This window comes from Chrysemys picta, chromosome 2, assembly GCF_011386835.1.
Source record: "Chrysemys picta bellii isolate R12L10 chromosome 2, ASM1138683v2, whole genome shotgun sequence".
In the NCBI taxonomy this organism is placed as follows: domain Eukaryota; kingdom Metazoa; phylum Chordata; order Testudines; family Emydidae; genus Chrysemys; species Chrysemys picta.
In genome coordinates, this window is record NC_088792.1 from 210,966,287 (window position 1) to 210,986,844 (window position 20,558).

At 45.9% G+C, this 20,558-nt stretch overlaps 1 protein-coding gene across 2 annotated transcripts in view; it reads right to left on the reverse strand.

Annotated features, from left to right (window-relative positions):
- Window positions 1-6,534, reverse strand: part of NPC1 (NPC intracellular cholesterol transporter 1) — a 59,472-nt gene extending 52,938 nt beyond the window's left edge. Inside the window, exon 1 of one of the 2 annotated variants that reach the window (XM_005282774.5) lies at window positions 6,196-6,534. In XM_005282774.5, coding sequence (XP_005282831.1) covers window positions 6,196-6,279 — 84 coding nt within the window. In that variant the 5' untranslated portion in view covers window positions 6,280-6,534. The remainder of the gene's footprint in view (window positions 1-6,195) is intronic. The other variant, XM_042854839.2, reaches the window with a different exon arrangement.
- Between the last annotated feature and the right edge of the window lie 14,024 nt (window positions 6,535-20,558).

Genomic DNA, 20,558 nt, shown 5'->3' on the forward strand with positions numbered 1-20,558 from the left:
GGCCATTTGAGAGTAAAATCTCAAACCTTTTTGAAGTTAGTAGCATGAAGACACTTAAAACGTTCAACCATTAACAAATGACTAGCAAACTGAGCATATGATTATTCCATCTAGCTATAATTATGGTAAAGAGGGCTCATCTCCTCCCCATCCTCCATCAATGTTCAAGGGATTTACACAAGTAACTATTTCATTCTCATTGATAAGATGTTGCAGGGAATTTCTCAAGCAAGTTCCACATATGTCAAGGGAGGCCCGATCTTAAGTATTTAAAAAAGAAAAGTTATAAAAAAAGATAAAATACGTTACTCTTGCCTCTGTTACAGGTATACAAACTAAAGGTCTTATTTAATCCTCTGACATTAGTAGGATTTCTGTATGTGCATAGCAAGGGACATACACAGCTTTAAAAAAATAATGTGATAATAAAAAAAATCATTAATTGTCAAGAGCAGGTGTAGTACTTGAAACTACTTACAACTTATTTGAAACTGACCACATTTCAAGTTGACAGTGTACCTTTAATCCTGGAAAAGTCAGACTCATCCAATTAACTAAAGGGGGTGGGGAGTTAAGTCTGCAGAATGCTCTGAAATTAACCAAGTTCATCCAGAGCACTACAGGAATTACTTACTTTTAGAAATAGTGCCATTGAGCTATCTGATACCACCACATGGTCAGGACTTCACTTTTATATCTAATCTGAAATAAACCTTCTACAAGAAGAGCATAGTCTTACACCATGCGGGGGCCTTGGTTGGATATCACTCAGAGAGAAGCACATCCCCTACTAAATCACTACTTCCTTCAGCTGTTTTGGCTGAGAGAGCTGACTGGGTCATAGTTCAAGCTAAAAGAAAATCTATTTCATGAATCAGCAACACAATCTGACTTTACTACACTTTCAGTATTATATATGCAGTGCTGAAATAGTTACCTCAAAAAAAAAAAAAAAAAAAAACACAGGTTAATATTTAGCTCACGTTGACTTAAACATATTTTTCTTCTTACTAATACAAGATAAAGTGCTAAAAGAATTCACCACATGTAAGGAAACTTGTAGTAATATACACTATCCATAATTGCAAAACATACATCCACCAGCCCCCAACCCCCACTCCAACATAAGGTCAGCATTTCTCCCATGAACTAAATGGGTGTCCTATATATCAAACTCAGAGATCAATCTCTTTAATGTCTCAGACAGGCTTTACCACCACAAAACAAAAACTATGATGGATCCCTGAACTTCAAGGCAAACACAGAGAACAATAATTGTGTTGTATGAACAACAATGAGGAAGTATTTGTCATCCTGCACCAAACACTGGATGGTTATCAAAGATCGTATTCAGCTTTCCTTATCTTTCATTTCTAATCTAAAAGGTTTGAAAGAAATTCAGTGAGTAAGTTTACAGCAGCACCAGTAAGAGACAGCTTTATTTCCCTCCTTCTGTGCTGCCTTCCCCCTCCTCTCCCTCAATACACATACAGACCCGGATATGTATTGTACCTGTAATGCACAATCAATACTTCTGTTGGAATTTCTAATTACACCATCCCCTCCCAATATTCATATCTGCTCCAAAAAAAGAACTTTTTTTCAAGCTAACAGGACATTTATTCATTGGGAATTCATTCACTATTAATAGGTCAAGTTTCCCAACACAGACCACAGGATTGGAAATTACTGCCAAGTGTAACTGATAAGCATAAGCGTCACGGCCTTTCAGGGTCAAATAATAAAGCAGACAAAAGTTGTAACTAAAAAAAAAAAAGTCTTCTTAACCTAACTTTAAAGTAATGTAGGCGGGCTAGCAGATGCACGGGGTTACTGTTTGACTGGGGTTTCAATTTGACTTGGTCACAAGTAAAAATTACTTTAGCACTGGGAATGCTGCATGCATATGAAGGGCAGTACATAGCTCCTAGCTAAAATTTGTCTACAATCACAAAAGTACCAAACAATTCTGTACTAGTGGCAGTCCCTGTTCAGATATCCTGCATTTGAGTAGTGGGGCTGTTGCACAACAGGAATGAAGGACACTCTCAGGAGATAAGTAGGAAAGATTGCAGGCAGTTTGCCAGGCTGTAACCAGATCTATTAGGCATTCACTTTCCCAAACACAATTTATACATCACCCCTTGCCTTATAAAAACCCTTCTCTCCACCTTCCACCAGAACACTGCAAAACCCAAATCAGAACCTTAATATACAGAAGCAACCACCTGTTTTTACTGTTTTGTTCTGGAAACGTTTGTCTCTTCAGTGACTCCCTTCGTTTTTACACCCATTTTGAACAGTATGTTTTGACAACTACTTTAGGAATTACTTCCACATTTATATAGAGCTTTTCATCCAAGCATCTCAAATATCTTTACAAAGAGGGATAAATAATGTCTCCATTTTACAGATGGAGAAATGGAGGTATAGAGGTTAAGTGACTTGTCCAAGGTAACAAAGCAGCAACTGGAGAACAAGTCTCTTGACTCAGTTTGTGTTATGAAACACTAAACCAATGGATCCCAAGGTTACAGAAATGTTTATTAAATAATTGTATTGGGAAGAAAGAAATGCAAACCATCTATTCAAAGCACTAAATATTTATTCTGACTGCTTCCTCTTCACACTTCCATGTAAGTAAAAACCATATACCATTAACAAAAAATGGACTGCCACCATCCTCAAAAACCATTTCCTGAAAAGCACTAAGTTTATATCTTCATATACAGACCACAACTAAAGATGGCTGCAATCTGCTAAAAGGAAGGCAAAACGGATCCTTTTTTTACAAAACCAAAGGAAAGCATACAATATTAATAAACAACCTTGATTACGGAGCACATCTATCCATCCGGATTGTTCATTCTTTCCTAAACAAAACTAAGATCATCTGCACCAGACCTCAGTTACAGTGCAGAGTTTTCACTGTAAGCAGCAAGTACTGAGTGAAAGGCCTGCAATTAACATATATCCTCTTTTATTAGAGCTGGGCAAAGCTTGAAGAAAAGCATTCCTAATACCTCCTAGCTTAAGGACTACACTACAGCCACGTCCACACTCCTGAGCGACACAGTTATACCGACCTATCCCCCAGTGTAGACAGCACTGCATCAATGGGAGGGGTTCTCCCCTCAACACAGGTACTACCTCTCATGGAGGTGGCTTAACTTCTCCTTGTCATCGGCACAGAAACGTCTTCACTTAAGTACCCCAATGGTGCAGCTATGCCACTGCAGCATTTTAAAGACCTACCTTAAGTTAGTTTAGAAGTGAAATAATATATAATGAATTTTAGGTTACAGAGGCCATTAAAAATCATTTTGTCTTGCATTGTTTAAAGCTTCATCTTACAGCTTTGGGCTGTGTTTCACAGAGGATCTCTAACCTACATCTGTACCATGACACATTACAAGATGTGAATGATCATATCCTTTTTGGTTATAAAAATGAAAGAGCCCTTAAATGTAAAACAGTGTATTTTAATGTACCTTTTACACAGATATTATTCTGAACTTAATTACATTGTACCCCTGCTAAGGTTTGCGTCAGGCTCCCCAAGAGATTGTTCAGTTTAAGAAGTTCACATTGGACCTCCATATAGAAGTTTTACAATGGGAGAACAATATTCTTTAAAGTTGGTAGAAAGAATTATCAAGAGATAGATATAAACACATACACCAAGAGAGAAAAGATGGTCCAGTGATTAGGGCAGTAGCTTAGGACCTAGAAGATTTAGAGTAGGGGTCAGCAACCTATGGCACGCGAGCTGATTTTTAATGGCACGCTGCTGCCTGCCGGGGTCCCAGCCACCAGCCCCGCTCAGCCCACTGCCGAACCCAGGCTGGCAGCAGGCTGAGCGGGGCCGGCGGCTGGGACCCCAGCAGGCAGCAGCGTGCCATTAAAAATCCTGCACCCCCACACATACCCAGCCCCCACACACCCCATGCCCTGACTCTTGCACCCCCCCCCCCACATTCCCACCTGCACCCCTCGCACCAAATGGGAGCTGCCCAGGTAAGCACTCCACACCCAAACCTTCTGCCCCAACCCTGAGCCCCCTCCTTTATTTTAGCTCCTGGCCAGACCCTACACCCCAACCTGCTCCTTCACCCCCAGCCCTGTGCTCAGTGCATTCCCACCTCAGCTCAGTGCAGAGAGAGAGAGAGGAAGAGAATGGGCTCGAACCAGGGAGAAGGTAGGTACCCATTCTATGTGAGCAGGGCCAGGACCCCAGACCAGCAGCGGGCTGAGCCGCTCAGCCCACTGCCGGCCCCTTGCCAGCCCGGGTCCCGGCCCCTTGCCAGCCCGGGTCCTGGCTGCCGGTCTCACTCAGCCTGCTGCCGGCCTAGGTGAACAGAACCGCGGGCCGGCAGCGTAAGATCAGCATTTTAATTTAATTTTAAATTAAGCTTCTTAAACATTTTGAAAACCTTGTTTAACTTTACATACAACAATAGTTTAGTTACATAATATAGACAGAGAGAGACCTTCTAAAAAACGTTAAACTGTATTACTGGCACGTGAAACCTTAAATAGAGTGAATAAATGAAGACTCAGCACACCACTTCTGAAAGGTTGCCAACCCCTGATCTAGAGAGTCAATACGCCGCTCCATCACATACTTCTTGTGTGACCTCAGGCAAGTCTTTTAACCTGTCTGTGCCTCAGTTCCCCCGCACTAAAAATTAAGGTACTTCCCTACCTCACAGGGATGTTGAGGATAAATATATAAATAACTGTGAAGCACTCTGAAATCTACTTATGCTATTATATATTATTACAGTGGTTCTCAAACTGTGGGTTGTGACTCCAAAGCGGGTCATGACCCTGTTTTAATGGGGGTCACCAGGGCTGACTTCAGCCCGGGGCAGTGTGGCTCAGGTTACAGGCCCCTGCCTTGGGCTGAAGCCCTTGAGCTTCAGCTTTGAGTCCCCTACTCAGAGTGGTGGGGTCAGGCTTTGCCCTCACCTCCTACGTGGGGTGGCAGGGCTCAGGCTTCGGTCCCCCCTCCTGGGGCCGTGTAGTAATTTTTGGCAGAAGGCAGTCACAGTGCAATGAAGTTTGAGAACCCCTGTATTATTATATACTAAGTGCTAGTATATCTGGCTGGAAGTGATGGGATGTTGACAGCAAGTTACTAAATCTATCTTTTATGATGGGAGATATTTACATGGCTCCCAAGAAAACTGTAAACTCAGGCCTGGATTTTGCAAATACTTACACATGATTATCTTTATGACAACTCATGGGTATAAAGTTGTTTGCAGAACAGGGGCCCAAAACATTAAAGCAGCAGTCAAGTCCAATTAAATCAATGGGACTAATAGTGCGAAAATGTTTGCAGGGCAAGCTTGGAGCATAGTCAGTTTCAGTGTTCTCCTAGTATGGAGAGTCAGCTTCTCCTGTTGGGAGACTTCCACACAGCAACAAGTAAGAGAAACTCTTAGCAAGGGAGGGAAAATGTGACTATAAAACCACAAAAAAATAGCAGGGAACAGAAGTGTCAACTTTTAATTTGGCAATGCCTTTTAACTAAAAATGATTTTTACTAAAAACGAGTTCAGTTATCAGATCTGGGTTTGCAGACATGCCGATTTTTGAGAGGCTGGAGAAGAAAAGAAATAATTTGCTCCAACAAAACTCAGATGAAAGTCATCAGGTCTCTCGTCCCAAGTGAAGTCGCGTCTCCTGCCTCAGGTGAGCCCCATTCCACCAACGTGGGGCCCGGCACCACCCCTTGAAACTAAGGCCGAGCCCGGGCGTTGTCCAAGAAACAACAATTATTGTTACTGTCCTACCGCCCAGCGGGGCCCGCGTGGATTTCCACAGGGCAGAGAGCTGCACGTGTGGGAGCCGAGAGCCCACCAGAGCCACAACCGCAGGCTCAGCCCGCTCACGGGACGATGGGGGAGGGGGGGGGGGGGGCTAACGCAAGCAGCGGCACAACGGCCCACAGCTCCCAGCTTAACAGCCCCACCTGGCCCACGTCCAACCGCTTTCACCCTGGGGCCCTGCCTAACCCCTGGCCCCGCCTCGCAGACTGGGGGTATGATGCCGGCGAGACTACAGCAGAGGACGGGACCCAGGGCAGAGGGGAGCCCGGAGCCCTTGCCCGCGCCGCCCTTCCTCCCCCGCCCAAGGGGTCGCCCCGGCGGGAAGGAGCCGGCCTGGCCGGGGAGGCCCCTCGCTCACCTGCACCGGGGGCAGCACCAGCAGCCAGGCGAGCAGGCTCAGGCTGCAGAGGCCCCACCTGGGGCTGCGCTGCTCGCGCCTCATGCCGGGCCGGCGGGGTGTCTCTCCTGGGGGCGCGGGGACCGCTGCTGTCTGCCGCTCCCGTAGCTTATCAGGGGCTGGGGGCCGCCGGCAGCCGGGCCGCTCCTCCCCGTGCTGGGCGGTGCCGGGCTCCCTGCGAGTGGCTAGAGGCGACAGCGTCTCCGCTTCTGCCGGCCTCAGCTTCAACCGCCGCGGCTCCTCCTCCCAGTCCCGAGGCGGGCCGCGACTCCGCCTTTTCCCGCGCTGGGGGAGGCGCCGCAGCCTGTCACGCCACCTCGGGGCGCGGCGCCGCGGCCTCTCCCCGCCCCGCGGCTGCTCTGTCACCCCACGCGCTCGCTGCTGCTGGGCGGCGAGAGCCGAGCGCGGCCATAGGCGGGACCCGCCCGCCGATCTGCCCCCGGGGCCTCTCACGCGCAGCGCGAGCCAGGGGCTGCCAGTCACCCCAGGGAGAGGCCTCGGGCCTGTTGGCGGGCGAGGGAGGGGAGCTTGCCCATCTGGTGCGCTCGCCACAGCGGGGGTCCCGACATCCCCTGGGGTTTGGATGGTGGCAGTTTGTTCAAAATATGCCCCTTAGCCCAGCTGCGTCTAGGGCCCGCCAGGAGCAGAGCTTTTGTGATAACAGATGAGGCAGTTTCGAAGGGAGGGCCTGGGACACAATCACGAACCCAAACACCCCTGAGATGCGGTAAAGGGAGAGCCCAGTCTTGTGGCTGGGCCCTGCAATGGCCAGCTCAAAATCTCAGAGTTAAACACCCCTGAGCTTTAGGGTTCTTTGGATCCAAAAGTTGCACTGTGGGCTGCTCTGTACTGATTGCCTGATTTGTGAGCACACACATAGGCTTGGTCTACACTACATACTTACTTCAGTATAACTGTTGCTCAGGGGTGTGAAAAATCCACATTCCTGAGTGACGTAGGGCACGTCTTCACTATCCGCCAGATTGGCGGGTAGCAATCGAGCTATTGGGGATCGACTTATCGTGTCTAGTGAAGACACGATAAAATCGATCCCCGATGGCTATGCCATCGACTCCGGAAATCCTCTGCGGCAAGAGACGGAAGTGGAGTCGATGGCGGCGCGGCAGCGGTCGACTCGCCGCAGTCCTCACAGCCAGGTAAGTCGACCTAAAATATGCAACTTCAGCTACTCCATTCACATAGCTGAAGTTGCGTATCTTAGGTCGACCCCCCCCATAGTGTAGACCTAGCCCAAGTTATACCAACGTTAACTCCCCATGTAGACAGCAGTGTGTCAACAGGAGAGCTTCTGCCACCAACATAGCTGCCACATTTTGCGGAAGTAGAGTTATTAAGCCAATGGGAGAGCTCTCCCCCGTTGGCTTAGAGCAGTGGTCCCCGACCTTTTTCGTCTGGCGGGCACCAGACGACGAGCCACTGCGCACCGTGGCTGGTGGACGAGCATCCGCCGAAATGCCGCTGAGAAGCGGCAACGTCAAGAGGCGTTGCTGCCGACAAGCAGCGTCATCCAGAGGTGTTGCCGCCGAAATGCCACTGACGGTATTTTGGCGGTGACGCCTCTGGATGACGCTGCTTGTCGGCAGCATTTCGGCGGATGCTCGTCCTCCGGCCAGTACGCGGGCACACATAGATGGCCTGGCAGGCGCCGTGGCAACCCCGGGCACCACATTGGGGACCACTGGCTTAGAGCTTCTTCACCAGATGCACTGTAGGAGTACAGCTGCAAATTTGTAGTGTAGACCTGCCTTTAATTTATGCACTGAATACTGTCAGTCTAAATCTAACTTCTTAGTCCTCGTCCCCAACGGAAACCAGCACAACACTCAAAAGATGAGCATGGGAGCTTAAATTCATATCTGCTAGACACTAAAAATCATGATTTTAATAAAGACACTGGATTTATTACAATCTGTAACCCACTAATCCCCCTTTTTTTAAATTTATGATTACAGTGGGTGTTAATGGGCTAGTTCACTGTAAATGGTCTCTTACAATATGTGTTAACTACTTATGCTAAACAATCTATTCCACCTTGTAGTTAGCTGTGACACTCGATATGTTTATAAGGGGAGAAAAAACTCACAGCTGCCCCCAGGCCAGCTGACTCAGGCTCCAGAGGCTGGGACTCCAGAGCTGAAATTGCTGTGTAGATGTTCAGGCTTTCGCTGGAACCTGAACTCTGGGACCCTGCAAGGGTGGAGGGTCCCAGAACACTGGCTCCAGCCCAAGCGCGAACTTCTACACAGCAATTTTTACCACCACAGACGGAGCCCTGCCAGCCTGAGTCAGCTGACTTGGGCCAGCCACAGCCGTGCCACAGGGCTTTTATCCCAGTATAGACATACCCTTTGAGTACTCTCCTAGACCTGAAGAAGAGCTCTGTGTAGCTCGAAAGCTTGACTCACCAACAGAAGTTGGTCCAATAAAAGATATTACCTCACCCGCTTTGTCACCCTGAATACTAGGAGGTTATCATTAAATCCCTCCTTACAAATGTAAGCAGTGATTTAACAGATCCTGTGTTTCTTTTTCGCAATCTCAGTTATTCTCATTGTGACAGCATAACTGTTTTTATCTGACCTGAAAGTGTTATGGTAGGCTCTGATGCTGCAAAAGCTTGTATATGTGCTTAAATTTATGCATGTGAGTAGTCTCATTGACTTTACGGATCTGCTCATCTGTGTAACTGTTTCCAGCATTGGCCCCCTAGAAACTGCAGAAAAGTGCTGAGTTTATCATGAACTGATGGTGGAATTTCATTAGTTCATAACATTTTAAGGCTTGGACATCTTTTTTTATGAATTAAAGCATTTAAAATTCTGCTTCTTCCTTCTGTGGGGCACAGAAGCGTTTTTCAGATGCTAGATAGCAGAAACAGTGGACATCGTGGTGAATGGTCTGAATTTGTCAATTTATGAGCATCACAAGACTGCAATCAGCTTACTGAGAGGCTAGCCAGTGAGGGACACAGATAAGTGATTCAGAGTATCCTATCCAAGCGTTAAAAATAAAACATGGAACAAAAAAAAAAATCCATGACTCATTTTGCAATCCAAAATGCATACTAGCCACTTTCCCAGTGTACACACCTCGTCCCACATGTTTTATGACATTTTTTTCTATTAGAGGCATATCCTGAAAAGAGCAGCAAACCTACAGGAAAACAGCCTGAGTTTAGATATAGCCAGCAGTACATTCTTATTTTAATTGAGGAGGCTTACTTGACTCCATCTGTTCACCAGTAACCAACCTGTCCATGACTTAGAACTCTTTTTACTTTGGCTGAGTCTATAATCTACCCTTTGTATACTTTGTTTATTGGTTTGCTAAATTTGTAAAGTGATTTGAGACCCTCCAGGATGAAAAATTCTGTATAAATTATATGATTAGGTGTCTAGCTAATGCATTTATTCTATAAATCTGCAAGTTAGTGTAAGTTATATGCTGTACATTACAAACTGCTAAATAGTTTCAAAAACACGACTTTAGACAGGCTTTTTACATTTTTTCATATTTTAATCTCAACCCTGTGCAAGATGGATCAGTGCTATGTTAATACAAACAATATGTTTTAACACTATCTTCTGAAACGAAGTAGCTGAAATTATGTACTACCAAATCAATTCCTTCCTTAGAGGTTTTTAAGGTCAGGCTTGACAAAGCCCTGGCTGGGATGATTTAGTTGGGAATTGGTCCTGCTTTGAACAGGGGGTTGGACTAGATGACCTCCTGAGGTCCCTTTCAACCCTGATATTTTATGATTCTATGAATCCTTAGTGTAACCTGTTGATTTCACTGGCCCACATACTTTCGTTTATATAGGTGAAACATGCTCGTGTACAAACTGCTGACGTCAAAGTGGCCTGATCCATGTTGTAATTGCTGGTTTGGGAAGGAGTATCCAATCTGCTAATGTATTTATAATCTGGTTCTAAGGAAACAGACTGAATAAACAGAGAGTGAGACACACCCACACAGACACTCATAGTCCATGGTTCATACAGCAACTGCTGTCTTGTGCAAACATTTATAAATGATACCCCTACAACAAAACAAAAAGCTTGGTAACCTGACTAACCATCACCATCTGTTGGTGAAAAGATGAGTTGCTGTTTATAAATGCTAAAAGTACAAGCCCCCATCTTATCAACAGTATTACTGGCCCAGAGGGGACGCTTGTGACCAAAGAGGTGGTGGGACCATGGCCCAGTCCCCACTGTGTGCAGGCATGGCTATGCTGAGAGGAAAGTTGTCTACCCTTGTTGAAAAAATTAACAAGTGCCACCACGCAGCATGCTCCTTCCACAGCCCAGGCAGCACTATACTTTGCAAAGACATAATGTGTCTAGGTGCTGCCTCTTGGGTCGTGCATTTCCTTCCCTTCCCTATTGTGGCTTGGTCTGTACAGACACGTAACTGAACCTACAGTTCCCACAAAACCCACAACTGCTTCCCTGAAGTTTCAAAAGTGGAATCAGCTAAAGAAGATCTGCATGCACAGCTGGAAAGGCAGTACATAATCATTTCACATTGATCTGTCATAGCTGCAGCACTCCCTGGCTTGAAGGGGTTTCCATTATATACAGGGTTTAAAGTTTGGTTCAATGGCTTTCAGCACCCCTGAGATCTGGGTAACAATGTCAGTAAAATTTCTGGCTTTCCAGTAATTTATTATTAATATTACCATTTGTGATTTGTATTGCAATAGCACCCAAAGGCCTCAGTAGGAATTGGGGACTACATTGTGTTGGGCTTGTACAAACAGACAGGAAGGCATGTTCTCTCCCTGGAGATCTTGCAATTACAGACAAGATGCAACAAGTGAGTTAGTAGGTTTCAACTAATGTCACACCCACCTCCTACTACAGTAAATCCAAACAGGTACAGCATGTTCCAAGGCTGATTTTCAGATTTAATCAGAATAATGCTGCCAGTCTTGAGAAAATTGGTGTTTGCTAGTTGGTTCTGTACACATTCCTTTTGTAGCCTTGTCTGTGTTATTCTTCTTCATCTGTATGGAAGGGTTACACCTTTTGTTACTCTTTCCTCAGTGTACTTAATACTTTGGTCAAATGCTGTTAGCATCCGAGTTCCTAGCTGGAAGCAACGAGCCATATATTATAGAAGAGAGAGAGCCTGTTATCTGCTTGATGCTGCTAGCAATCACCTGGTTGTATAAGAAGACATAATGGACCAAATCCTCAAAGATCCCTAAATACCTCTGAGGATCTGGGCCATTGCATTTAGGCACTGAAATACCTTCACCTCCCTAGTTTGCCTCAGCCTATTCAGAAATGTATACACCGTTTGCCCAGTGCTGGTGCATCTAATGCTACAATGTGTCTTTGATCACCATATCTGCCTCTGCACATTTCTGTGGCTGTTTCACCACCTGTGTACTGCCCTTATTTACTCATCTAACGATTGCAGGCCCTGTTGTAATTTTTAATCATTTCTTATCTGTGTCTGTCACTGAGGTCACTGGAACGGGATCAGCTGTAGTAAAACGTGGGTGGGAACCACTGTCTAGTAGTGACTGAGGATTTGTCTACACTGCCAATTGAACGCACGGGTGCTTAAAAAAGCCCCCACCCCCGAAAGACAAAGGTTTTGCCACGGCAAGTGGTAGTGTAAATGGCTTGTTATTGGCAGCAGCGCAAACAACGCAAACCCCACTGGTAGGGGGTGGAAGTATTTTGTCGGCAAAAGTCCCGACAAACAGCATTTACACTGCCCAACTTTTAGCGACATGGTGGTGTCGCTAAAAGCTGTGTAGTGTAGACAAAGCCTAAAGCATGGACCGTGGAGTCAGAAGATATAGGTTCTCTTCCAACTCTGCTACAAACCTGCTGTGTGATCCAGGCAAGTCACAACCTCTCTGCTTCAACTTCACCATCTGTAAAATGAGGCTAGTTTCCTTTTTCACAGAGTTGTTGTCATTTGGCCTAAAGTCTATAAAGCTCTGGGGGATTCTCAGAAGGAAAGCACCATAGGAAAACAATGTAGTGGAAGTAGTAGTATAATTTTTCACATCTTCATCAGAGTTTGACTAAGGAAATTCTGCACTTATGCTGCCCATATTGTACACATTCTGTGGATAAAGAACATCAGTCTGAAGTGCTGTCAAACTGACACAATTCACAAGCACTGAACATTTGAGGAAATTCAAACGGAACCCTTGCCAAAACCTGTGAATGGCTAACAACTCCAGGCATTCCTTCAGTTTGCTCCCAGTCCATGGGAGCACGATGAAAAGGATGTGCTTTAACAAGTAGGTGTTTTCCCTGCTCTTTCCTGATCTAGCAGTGCTCTCACACTATGACTGGACTCGTGGTTTTTATACCAATTTTATGGGGGAGATGGTCTCTTTAATTCTTTAGATTGGCAAATCAGAAACTGCTATTGATTCAATAGATTTTAAGGCCAGAAGAGATCATTGTGATCATCTAGTCTTATCTCCTGTATAATACAAGCCATTGAAGGTCACCAAGTGATTTCTGCATCACGCCCATAATTTCTAGTTGAGTTAGAGCATATCTTTTAGAAAGAAATCTAATTTTAATTTCAAGCAATGAAGAATCTACCACTTCCCAAGGTAAATTATTCTAGCAGTTGGGGGAGGGATAGCTCAGTGGTTTGAGCATTGGTCTGCTAAACCCAGGGTTGTGAGTTCAATCCTTGAGGGGGCCACTTAGGGGTCTGGGGCAAAAAACAGTACTTGGTCCTGCTAGTGAAGGCAGGGGGCTGGACTCGATGACCTTTCAAGGTCCCTTCCAGTTCTATGAGATAGATAGGTATTAACACCTTATTTCTAGTCTGAATTTGTCTAGTTTCAGTTTCCAGCCATTGGATTTTGTTATGCCCTTGTCTGCTAGATTAACTAGCCCTCTGTTATCAGAAATCTTCTCCCTATATGAGTATTTATAAACATGAATAAGTCACCTCTTAACTTTTTCTGGGATAAACTAAATAGCTTGAACTTCTTAAGTCTTATTTCACTGCTCCTGTAGAAATATTTGATAAGGATGCATGCAATCTCTAGAAAACGCAATTAATTCCAATAGAAAACTGCTGGAGCACCCACGGGGAAAAAATGGTGGGTGCTGAGCACCCACTGGCAGCCCCCCCATTAGAACCTCCCCCTCCTCCCGGTGCCTCCTACCCACTGGCGGGCCCCGCCAATCAGCGCTTCCCCCTCCCTTCCTGCACCTCCCGCCTGCCACAATTATGTGTTTTACGGTGTGCAAGAGGCTGGCAGGGGGAGGGAGGAGGAGCAAGGATATCGCGTTTGGGGAAGGGATGGAACAGGGTGGGAAGAAGCAAGGCAGGGGTTGAGTGGGATGGGAAGGGGCGGGGACAGGGCGGGGGTGTGGCCTTGAGGGAAAGGGTGGAGTGGAGGCAGGGCCTGGGGCAGAGCTGGGGGTCGAGCACTCCCACTACCCCCCGGCACAATGGAAAGTCGGCACCTGTGGTGTATATGACTTACAGAGTAGCAGTGTGAGCTTATTTCACATTTATTTTTCTTTCCTCTCCCTCCTTTGGGACCTGATCCAAAAGACATTAAAGTCAATGGGAGTCTTTCAATGGTCTTTAGATCAGGCCCTTGGTTTGTCATGCTGAATTTAGTCTGCATGCTCTTCAGGGCGGGAACATTGCCTTTACTAGTTTTGTGGAGTTTCTAACTCATCTCCAGATGCTTGAAAAATACTGAAGGTATAACGAACTGGCTGGAGCAGAATGGTGTTAAGAAAAACAGGACCTAGAAAATCACTTACTGTATTCTATAACAGTTTAAGCTTATTCATATACAAACTGTACACCGCTATTACATGTGGAAACAAACCTACACAGGAGGACAGCAAATAACCCCTGAACTATAAAAACTGTAAAAGAAAGCTGAATATCATAGTCATTTTAATTTGAATGATGGCATGGAAAAGTGTGCCCTAACAAAGCAATATACCTAGTGTAGCATCGTTATATTTCATTGAATAACATAAATATGCATAGGTTTTATAAAATATACGGCACTGCAGGTCAAAGAGAACAGTGGAATTCAGAAAAGAAGGAAAATTATAACAAAACTATGGACCAAATGCGGAGCTGTGATGAGAAGGTACAGCTCCATTTGTTGTACTTAAAGTACTGCACAGGATCTTTTCAGGGGGAATAAGGCAAAACGCCACATTTATTAGTAATACATGTATTCATTAACTCTGTATTATATGCATATAATATATTACACTTACACTCACACACACACACAAACACACTCCGTCTTGTTGTTACCAATTAGTTGCTCCCCTTAACTTCACTGGCCAGGTGAGTTAGATGGGGGAGGGGGTGGAGCCGGGCTTCTGCCGATCCGGATCGATGCTCCCATGTTGACAAGACGAGACCCGGGGTCCTCTGCAAGACACCTCACTTTTATAGCAGCTTTCTTCTTATGCAAATCTATACCAGATTCAAACTCTGTGTCTGTGGCCATTGGTCCTTTGTGCTGCTTTCTTTTGAGTGTTGTCCCAATGCTGCAAAGAGGGTGTTTCCAAAGAAGGTGCTTGCTTCTAACCCCCGAGGCCGTTGGTATGTCTGCTTGTCTTTAATGAGCCCACTTGACACGTTTTATTGTCCTTGGGTCTGGCTCCCAGCCCCTCTCCAACAGTTGAGGCTGTCTGGAGGTGCTGCCTTTCATGCCTTGCTCATCCACACCTCATTCATTCAACAGGGCAATTGATTAAGAGTGGGCGGGGGGGGGGGGGGGGAGAGAGAGCTCTTGTTCTACTGCTAGCAAAAAGAAATTTTCTTCTATCTTATTCTATCCTTAGGGGCTATAATATTATACCAAGGGCAATGCAAAGTTTCTAAATGAGGCTTTGATAAAAAGTCCCATGAAAACAGAGGTCACACGTGGGTAGACCCATCACAAGGTTATATGAAGAGGTACAATGTAAAGTCATATGAAAATTATCAGAGATTTATCTACACATTTATCTCTATGTGTGCACACTGCTGAAAACCAGATCCTTGTGCAGTCTTTGGCGTTGTTCATGTATAAATACAGTACCAATACCTAATGTAGTGCAACACTACAGTAAAACAAGGATTCCAAACGAACATTTTTAAAGTTATTTTATTCCTTTCCCACGTTAATTTTAAATATAATGCTTATCGACCTATTTCTGTGCAGCTTATTTTCTTGTGTAACCCAATAGAAGTGAATGGGACTTCATTGAATCTGGCTTAATTAGGGTTATTTATCTCTTGATTCACATGGGGGAATTTATATGTATAAATTAATGGTCTGCACCTCAAAAGACCCTGATACTTGGGAATCACATTTGTTACGTGCTCTTTTTTTAAATTCAAGCATCATGGCCCAGCTGTTTAAGATCTTTTATTCTAAATAAAGTTTGTGTGCACTACACAAAACATATAGAAAGGCCTTTGCAAAAAGCGTATGGACCAAATTTATCATTTAAATTAGTAGGGTTTCCCCAGAGATCAAGATGGCCCTTTGTATTTGGGGCATTTGTAATGAAATACCTGTGTTAATTGAGGGCCGGTTTGTCGTTGCAGCAGATGTGTGGGCTGAATCGCGTGTTACCACTATAGCTGTGGCTTTTTAAAGGGGAAATGAAACATATGAAAAGGCCAATTTAATTAAAATGAAAGTGCCACAATATTCATTATGGTTGGATGAATAAAGAAAGCTAGATTATTCTTGCAGTTAGGCCCTGACTCTGAGGCAAATTAGCACTGTAGTTAATAAAGTGCATTTACTATGGCCTGCAGCTATACCACCTTGTGCTCTGCTTCTGTAAGCTCTCATAAGCTAAAAAGGGCTGGGCGGGGCCAGTACTTGGTTAGGTGACCTCCAAGGAAGACCTAGGTGCTGCAAGAAGTGGTGGTGCTATGATTCAATCTGTGTAACTGTTCCCCCTGTGTCATTACCAAACATGTCCCCTAGCACATTACTGGGGGCCTTGTGGTGGTGGGCTTAAGTTTATGTGGTCACAGAGAGCTCTATGTGTCCGTGGGCTCCGATTGCACTGTACCAAGTCTGGAACGTCAGCTCTTTCAATGCTTTGTCGCTCTTCCTCCATGCTCATCCTCTCTTCCTTCTATGGTCTGACATTAGTACTTGAAAGGGGTGGTGCTAGAGATCTTTTCCTCCTTTTTTACTCACTGTGTTTGAGGCCTGCTTCCTAGCTTGCACATACTCTAATAGACAGTGCATTCACTCATTGCTGAGGGGAGGTCATGAGGGTGTGGCACCTGAAAAGGTCACAGGTGGAGAGGGGTATTGGAGGGGGCCCCATGAATCTTACTTTGCATAGTGGGCAAACCCAGGCCATTGTACTTCTGTAGATGCTGTCTTTTGGGTGAAATATAAAACCAAGATCCCAAGCACGGGTGGTTATGAGAGACCCCGCGGCACTTTTTATGAGAGTAAGGTATTAGGCCTGAAGTCCTGGCCAAATTTTAATTCAGTTGCCTACCCTCATTCCCACTACTATTCCAGCTGCGTACAGTATACCTTAATGTGTGGCCTAAAATGTTGTGTAGTGCTGCAGTGAGCTGTTACACAGCTGCTGCTCTCTTCCCACCTCCACCCTCCCAGAAGTGAATGCAATTCAGTGGTGGATGAAGTGATTCATATATATCCAGGGGTGAAAGTAACTTAAAGGACTTATCAGTACTCCGGAGTCCTTAGGAGGGGGCGGGACCTCAACCGGAAGAGGCATGGCCTCTACCAGAAGAGGCGGGGCCTTTAAATCTCCAGCCCTTAAAATAGCCGCTGGAGCCCCACCGCCGCCTCCCCAGGGTTCCGGCAGCAGGGCTATGGGGACGATTTAAAGGGCCCAGGGTGGTAGCGGCAGCTGGAGTCCCGGGCCCTTTAATCACCGCCCGAGCCCCCGGCTGCCGCTGGTACCCCCGGGGCTCCGGCAGCGTGGCTTGGGTGGCGATTTAAAGGGCTGGGGCTCCCACTGCCACTAACCTCCGGGGTCCTTTAAATCGCCACCCGAGTCCCGTTGCTGGAGCCCTGGGGTAGCAGTTACGGGGCTCTAGTGGTGATTTAAAGGGCCAGGGGCTCCCGGTTGCAGCTACTCCAGTGGAGCCCCGGCCGTTTAAAGCTCTGCCAGAGGCCTGGGCCCCCTTCAATGGTGATTTAAGGGGCCCGGGGCTCCACTGCGGTGGCAGCAGCTGGAGCCCCGGCCCCTTTAAATCGTCCCTGGAGCCCTGCTGCCGGAGCCCTGGGGAGGGGGCGTTGGGGCTCCGGCGGCTATTTTAAGGGCCGGGGCGGTAGCGGCTGCCACAGCCCTGGGCCCTTTAAATAGCCGCCGGACCCCCACCACCGCTATCCCAGGGCTCCGGGGGACGATTTAAAGGGCCCGGGGTGGTAGTGCGGCAAGTGCCGCCAGGCCCTTTAAATCGCCGCCCGAGCCCCGCCGCCGCTTCTCCAGGGCTCCAGCAGCAGGGCTCTGGTGGCAGTTTAAAGGGCCTGGGCCTCCAGCCACTACTGGGAGCCCCAGGCCCTTTAAATTGCCGCCAGGGGAAGCCGATCTGCCTTGGGTACGGCGCACCGGCTCTTGCCGGTATGCCGTACGAGGGCGTACTGGCTTACTTTCACCTGTGTATATATCTCCCTGCCTACTTCACAGGTACATTCTGAAGCTTATGAAGCTAATAATGTTTGTAAAGTGCTTTACAATCCTTGGACAAAATGTACAATAGCAATACAAAGTAAATAGGATGAAATTCAGTAAGGACAATTGTAAAGTATTTCACTTAGGAAGGAACAATCAGTTGCACATATAGAAAATAGGAAATGACTGCCTAGGAAGGAGTACTGCGAAAAGGGATCTGGGGATCATAATGGACCACAAGCTAAATATGAGTCAAGAGTATAACGCTGTTGCAAAAAAAGCAAACGTCATTCTGGGATGTATTGGCAGGAGTGTTGTAAGCAAGACATGAGAAGTAATTCTTCCGCTCTACTCCGCACTGATTAGGTCTCAACTGGAGTATTATGTCCAGTTCTGGGCGCCACATTCAGGAAACAGGTGGACAGATTGGAGAAAGTCCAGAGAAGAGCAACAAAAATTATTAAAGGTCTAGAAAGCATGACCTATGAGGGAAGATTGAAAAAAAATGGATTTGTTTAGTCTGAAGAAGAGAAGACTGAGAGGGGACATCATAACAGTTTTCAAGTACATAAAAGGTTGTCCCTTCCAGTCCTATGATTCTATGATTGTGATTAATATAACTGCTGACTCACTCCAGCAATAAAGAGAAAGCAGGTCTCCTCTTTGGAATAATCAAAAATCCTATTAGTATATGTGTGTGTTACACTCTGAAGACGAAAGGGGCTATCTAAGTGTACAGAAGTATTATAATACTTTCACTGCAAGGAGGGATGTTTCATCGCATGGGGAGGTATGTTGCTGCAATTTCCAAACCTATCTGCACTTACATTGTGCATCTTTGATTGTTTTCCTCATGGGCATCTGAGCCTGAAACAGCCTCCTTCAGAGGCATGGAGCTCAAATAAATACTCAAAGGAAAGGGCTGGGATCTTTCCTGTTTTTCAGTCCCAGGCTTGCTGAAGTCACTTTCGCCCTGATCCTCCCTTTTTTACAAAGCCCAGTATGGCTCGATTTTAAAAGGAGGGATCAAGGAGACTGGTAGTGCCCTCTCCGCTCAGGGATAAAGTGCACTCTCTGCTGATGACATCTCTAAAAGAGGCCCTTAGGGCTTCCTCATAGCAGCAAGAATCCCGGACATTCTTCAACAGCTGTGTCATTAGAGTCTCCCTGCCCCAACAGTTAGCCAGATGTGCAAGAAAGGGGGAACACACTCAAGAACCTGAAAAGTCCTGTAGTAATGCAGGGAGCAGACACCCATGGAGAGGCCTGGAACAGCCCCTTCCTTGATTTCTGCCCATCGTGGGCAGGACTGGAGATAAGTACTCACTGAGAAACCTGCACTAACTGGCCACCTGAGCTTTGATCTCTCAGTTCCTTTATTCCAGCTGCAGACAGGGCCACTGCTGGCTACTCTATCTCTCTACTTCGACCTGGTGTGAGAAAAGAGGGCTGTCAGTGGCCAGTTCGTCTCTCTTCTGGAGTCAGAGAAGCCAAATATTCCTCCCTTTAGGAGTGTGGCTTGTGCAGTACTGCATGACTAAGGTGTGTTTGTCCTTGACTCACCCACTGAGGCTGGCTATTGAGGGCTTTAAATGATTGCCTGCCACACAACTGGCTTCTCTTTGCATGATCTTGGTTGTCTCTAGTCACTTCCACCAACTGCTCTGAAGAAGCTCTAGGGAGACCCTTCTCTGAAGTGATCTGGGGGGTAGGGGGGATTTACTCCTGAGGGGGCAAGGCTGCCTAGAATCCCTTAACTTCCTCCAAAACAACAACTTTAGAAAACGGCCCCAGAGACCCACACTGGGTTATTAATGAACCCAAAGTTCGAGTCCAGTCCCGTAAGGTGCCGCACAACTCAAGTTCCTACTGAAGTCAATGGGATTTGAGGGTGCTTAGTACTTCCCAGCCTCTTGCAGGGTCAGATCCTGAGTGTCATGGAGACAGCAATGCTTTAAGTATCTTTGCATAATTCTTTAATCCCATACTAGCTTGTCTACAAGATTCAGTTAGGCAAAAGTATTGCTTTAATTCAAGGAAAGCACAGTTTTAATTACCCAACCAAGCAGATTGTTCTGGTAACATCTCATACTCTAACAGGAAAGCATTCAGCTTTCCATTCTAATACCATATATAACAATAGTAGCTTGCAAGCAAAGGTGCAGTCACTTCTTCTATTAAGCAGGACCTGGATTCTCCCCCACCTCCCTTGCCCTCAAGAAAACAATAACTTGCACTGAGTACCAGGTTCCTGGTTTTATGGCTATGATCCATATGTTGGAGGAAACAGTTTGCACGAAAGTGAACTATACTCCCTCAAGCAATAGTAAAGTGACTCTTTTTTATTCAATAAAGGAAGAGTGCAATGATTCAACTAAATGTCAGACTTGCAGTCTAATTTTAACAGGGAAGCAGTCCACGTTTCTTTGGGAACAAAAGCCCTGTCCACACTAACACTTTGAAGCAACTTGCCATGATTTGGAGGTGGGCAGAATGGTTTGTGTCCACATACTGAGTTAGCACCATGTCTGAACCTCACCAAGGGAAATCTGTAACGTAGTTTTGACTAACAGGATTTAGGGTGTGTCTATACTGACTGCAATAACTACTGTATATTGATGTAACATGGTACAGGGCCACAGTTAAAACATGTCA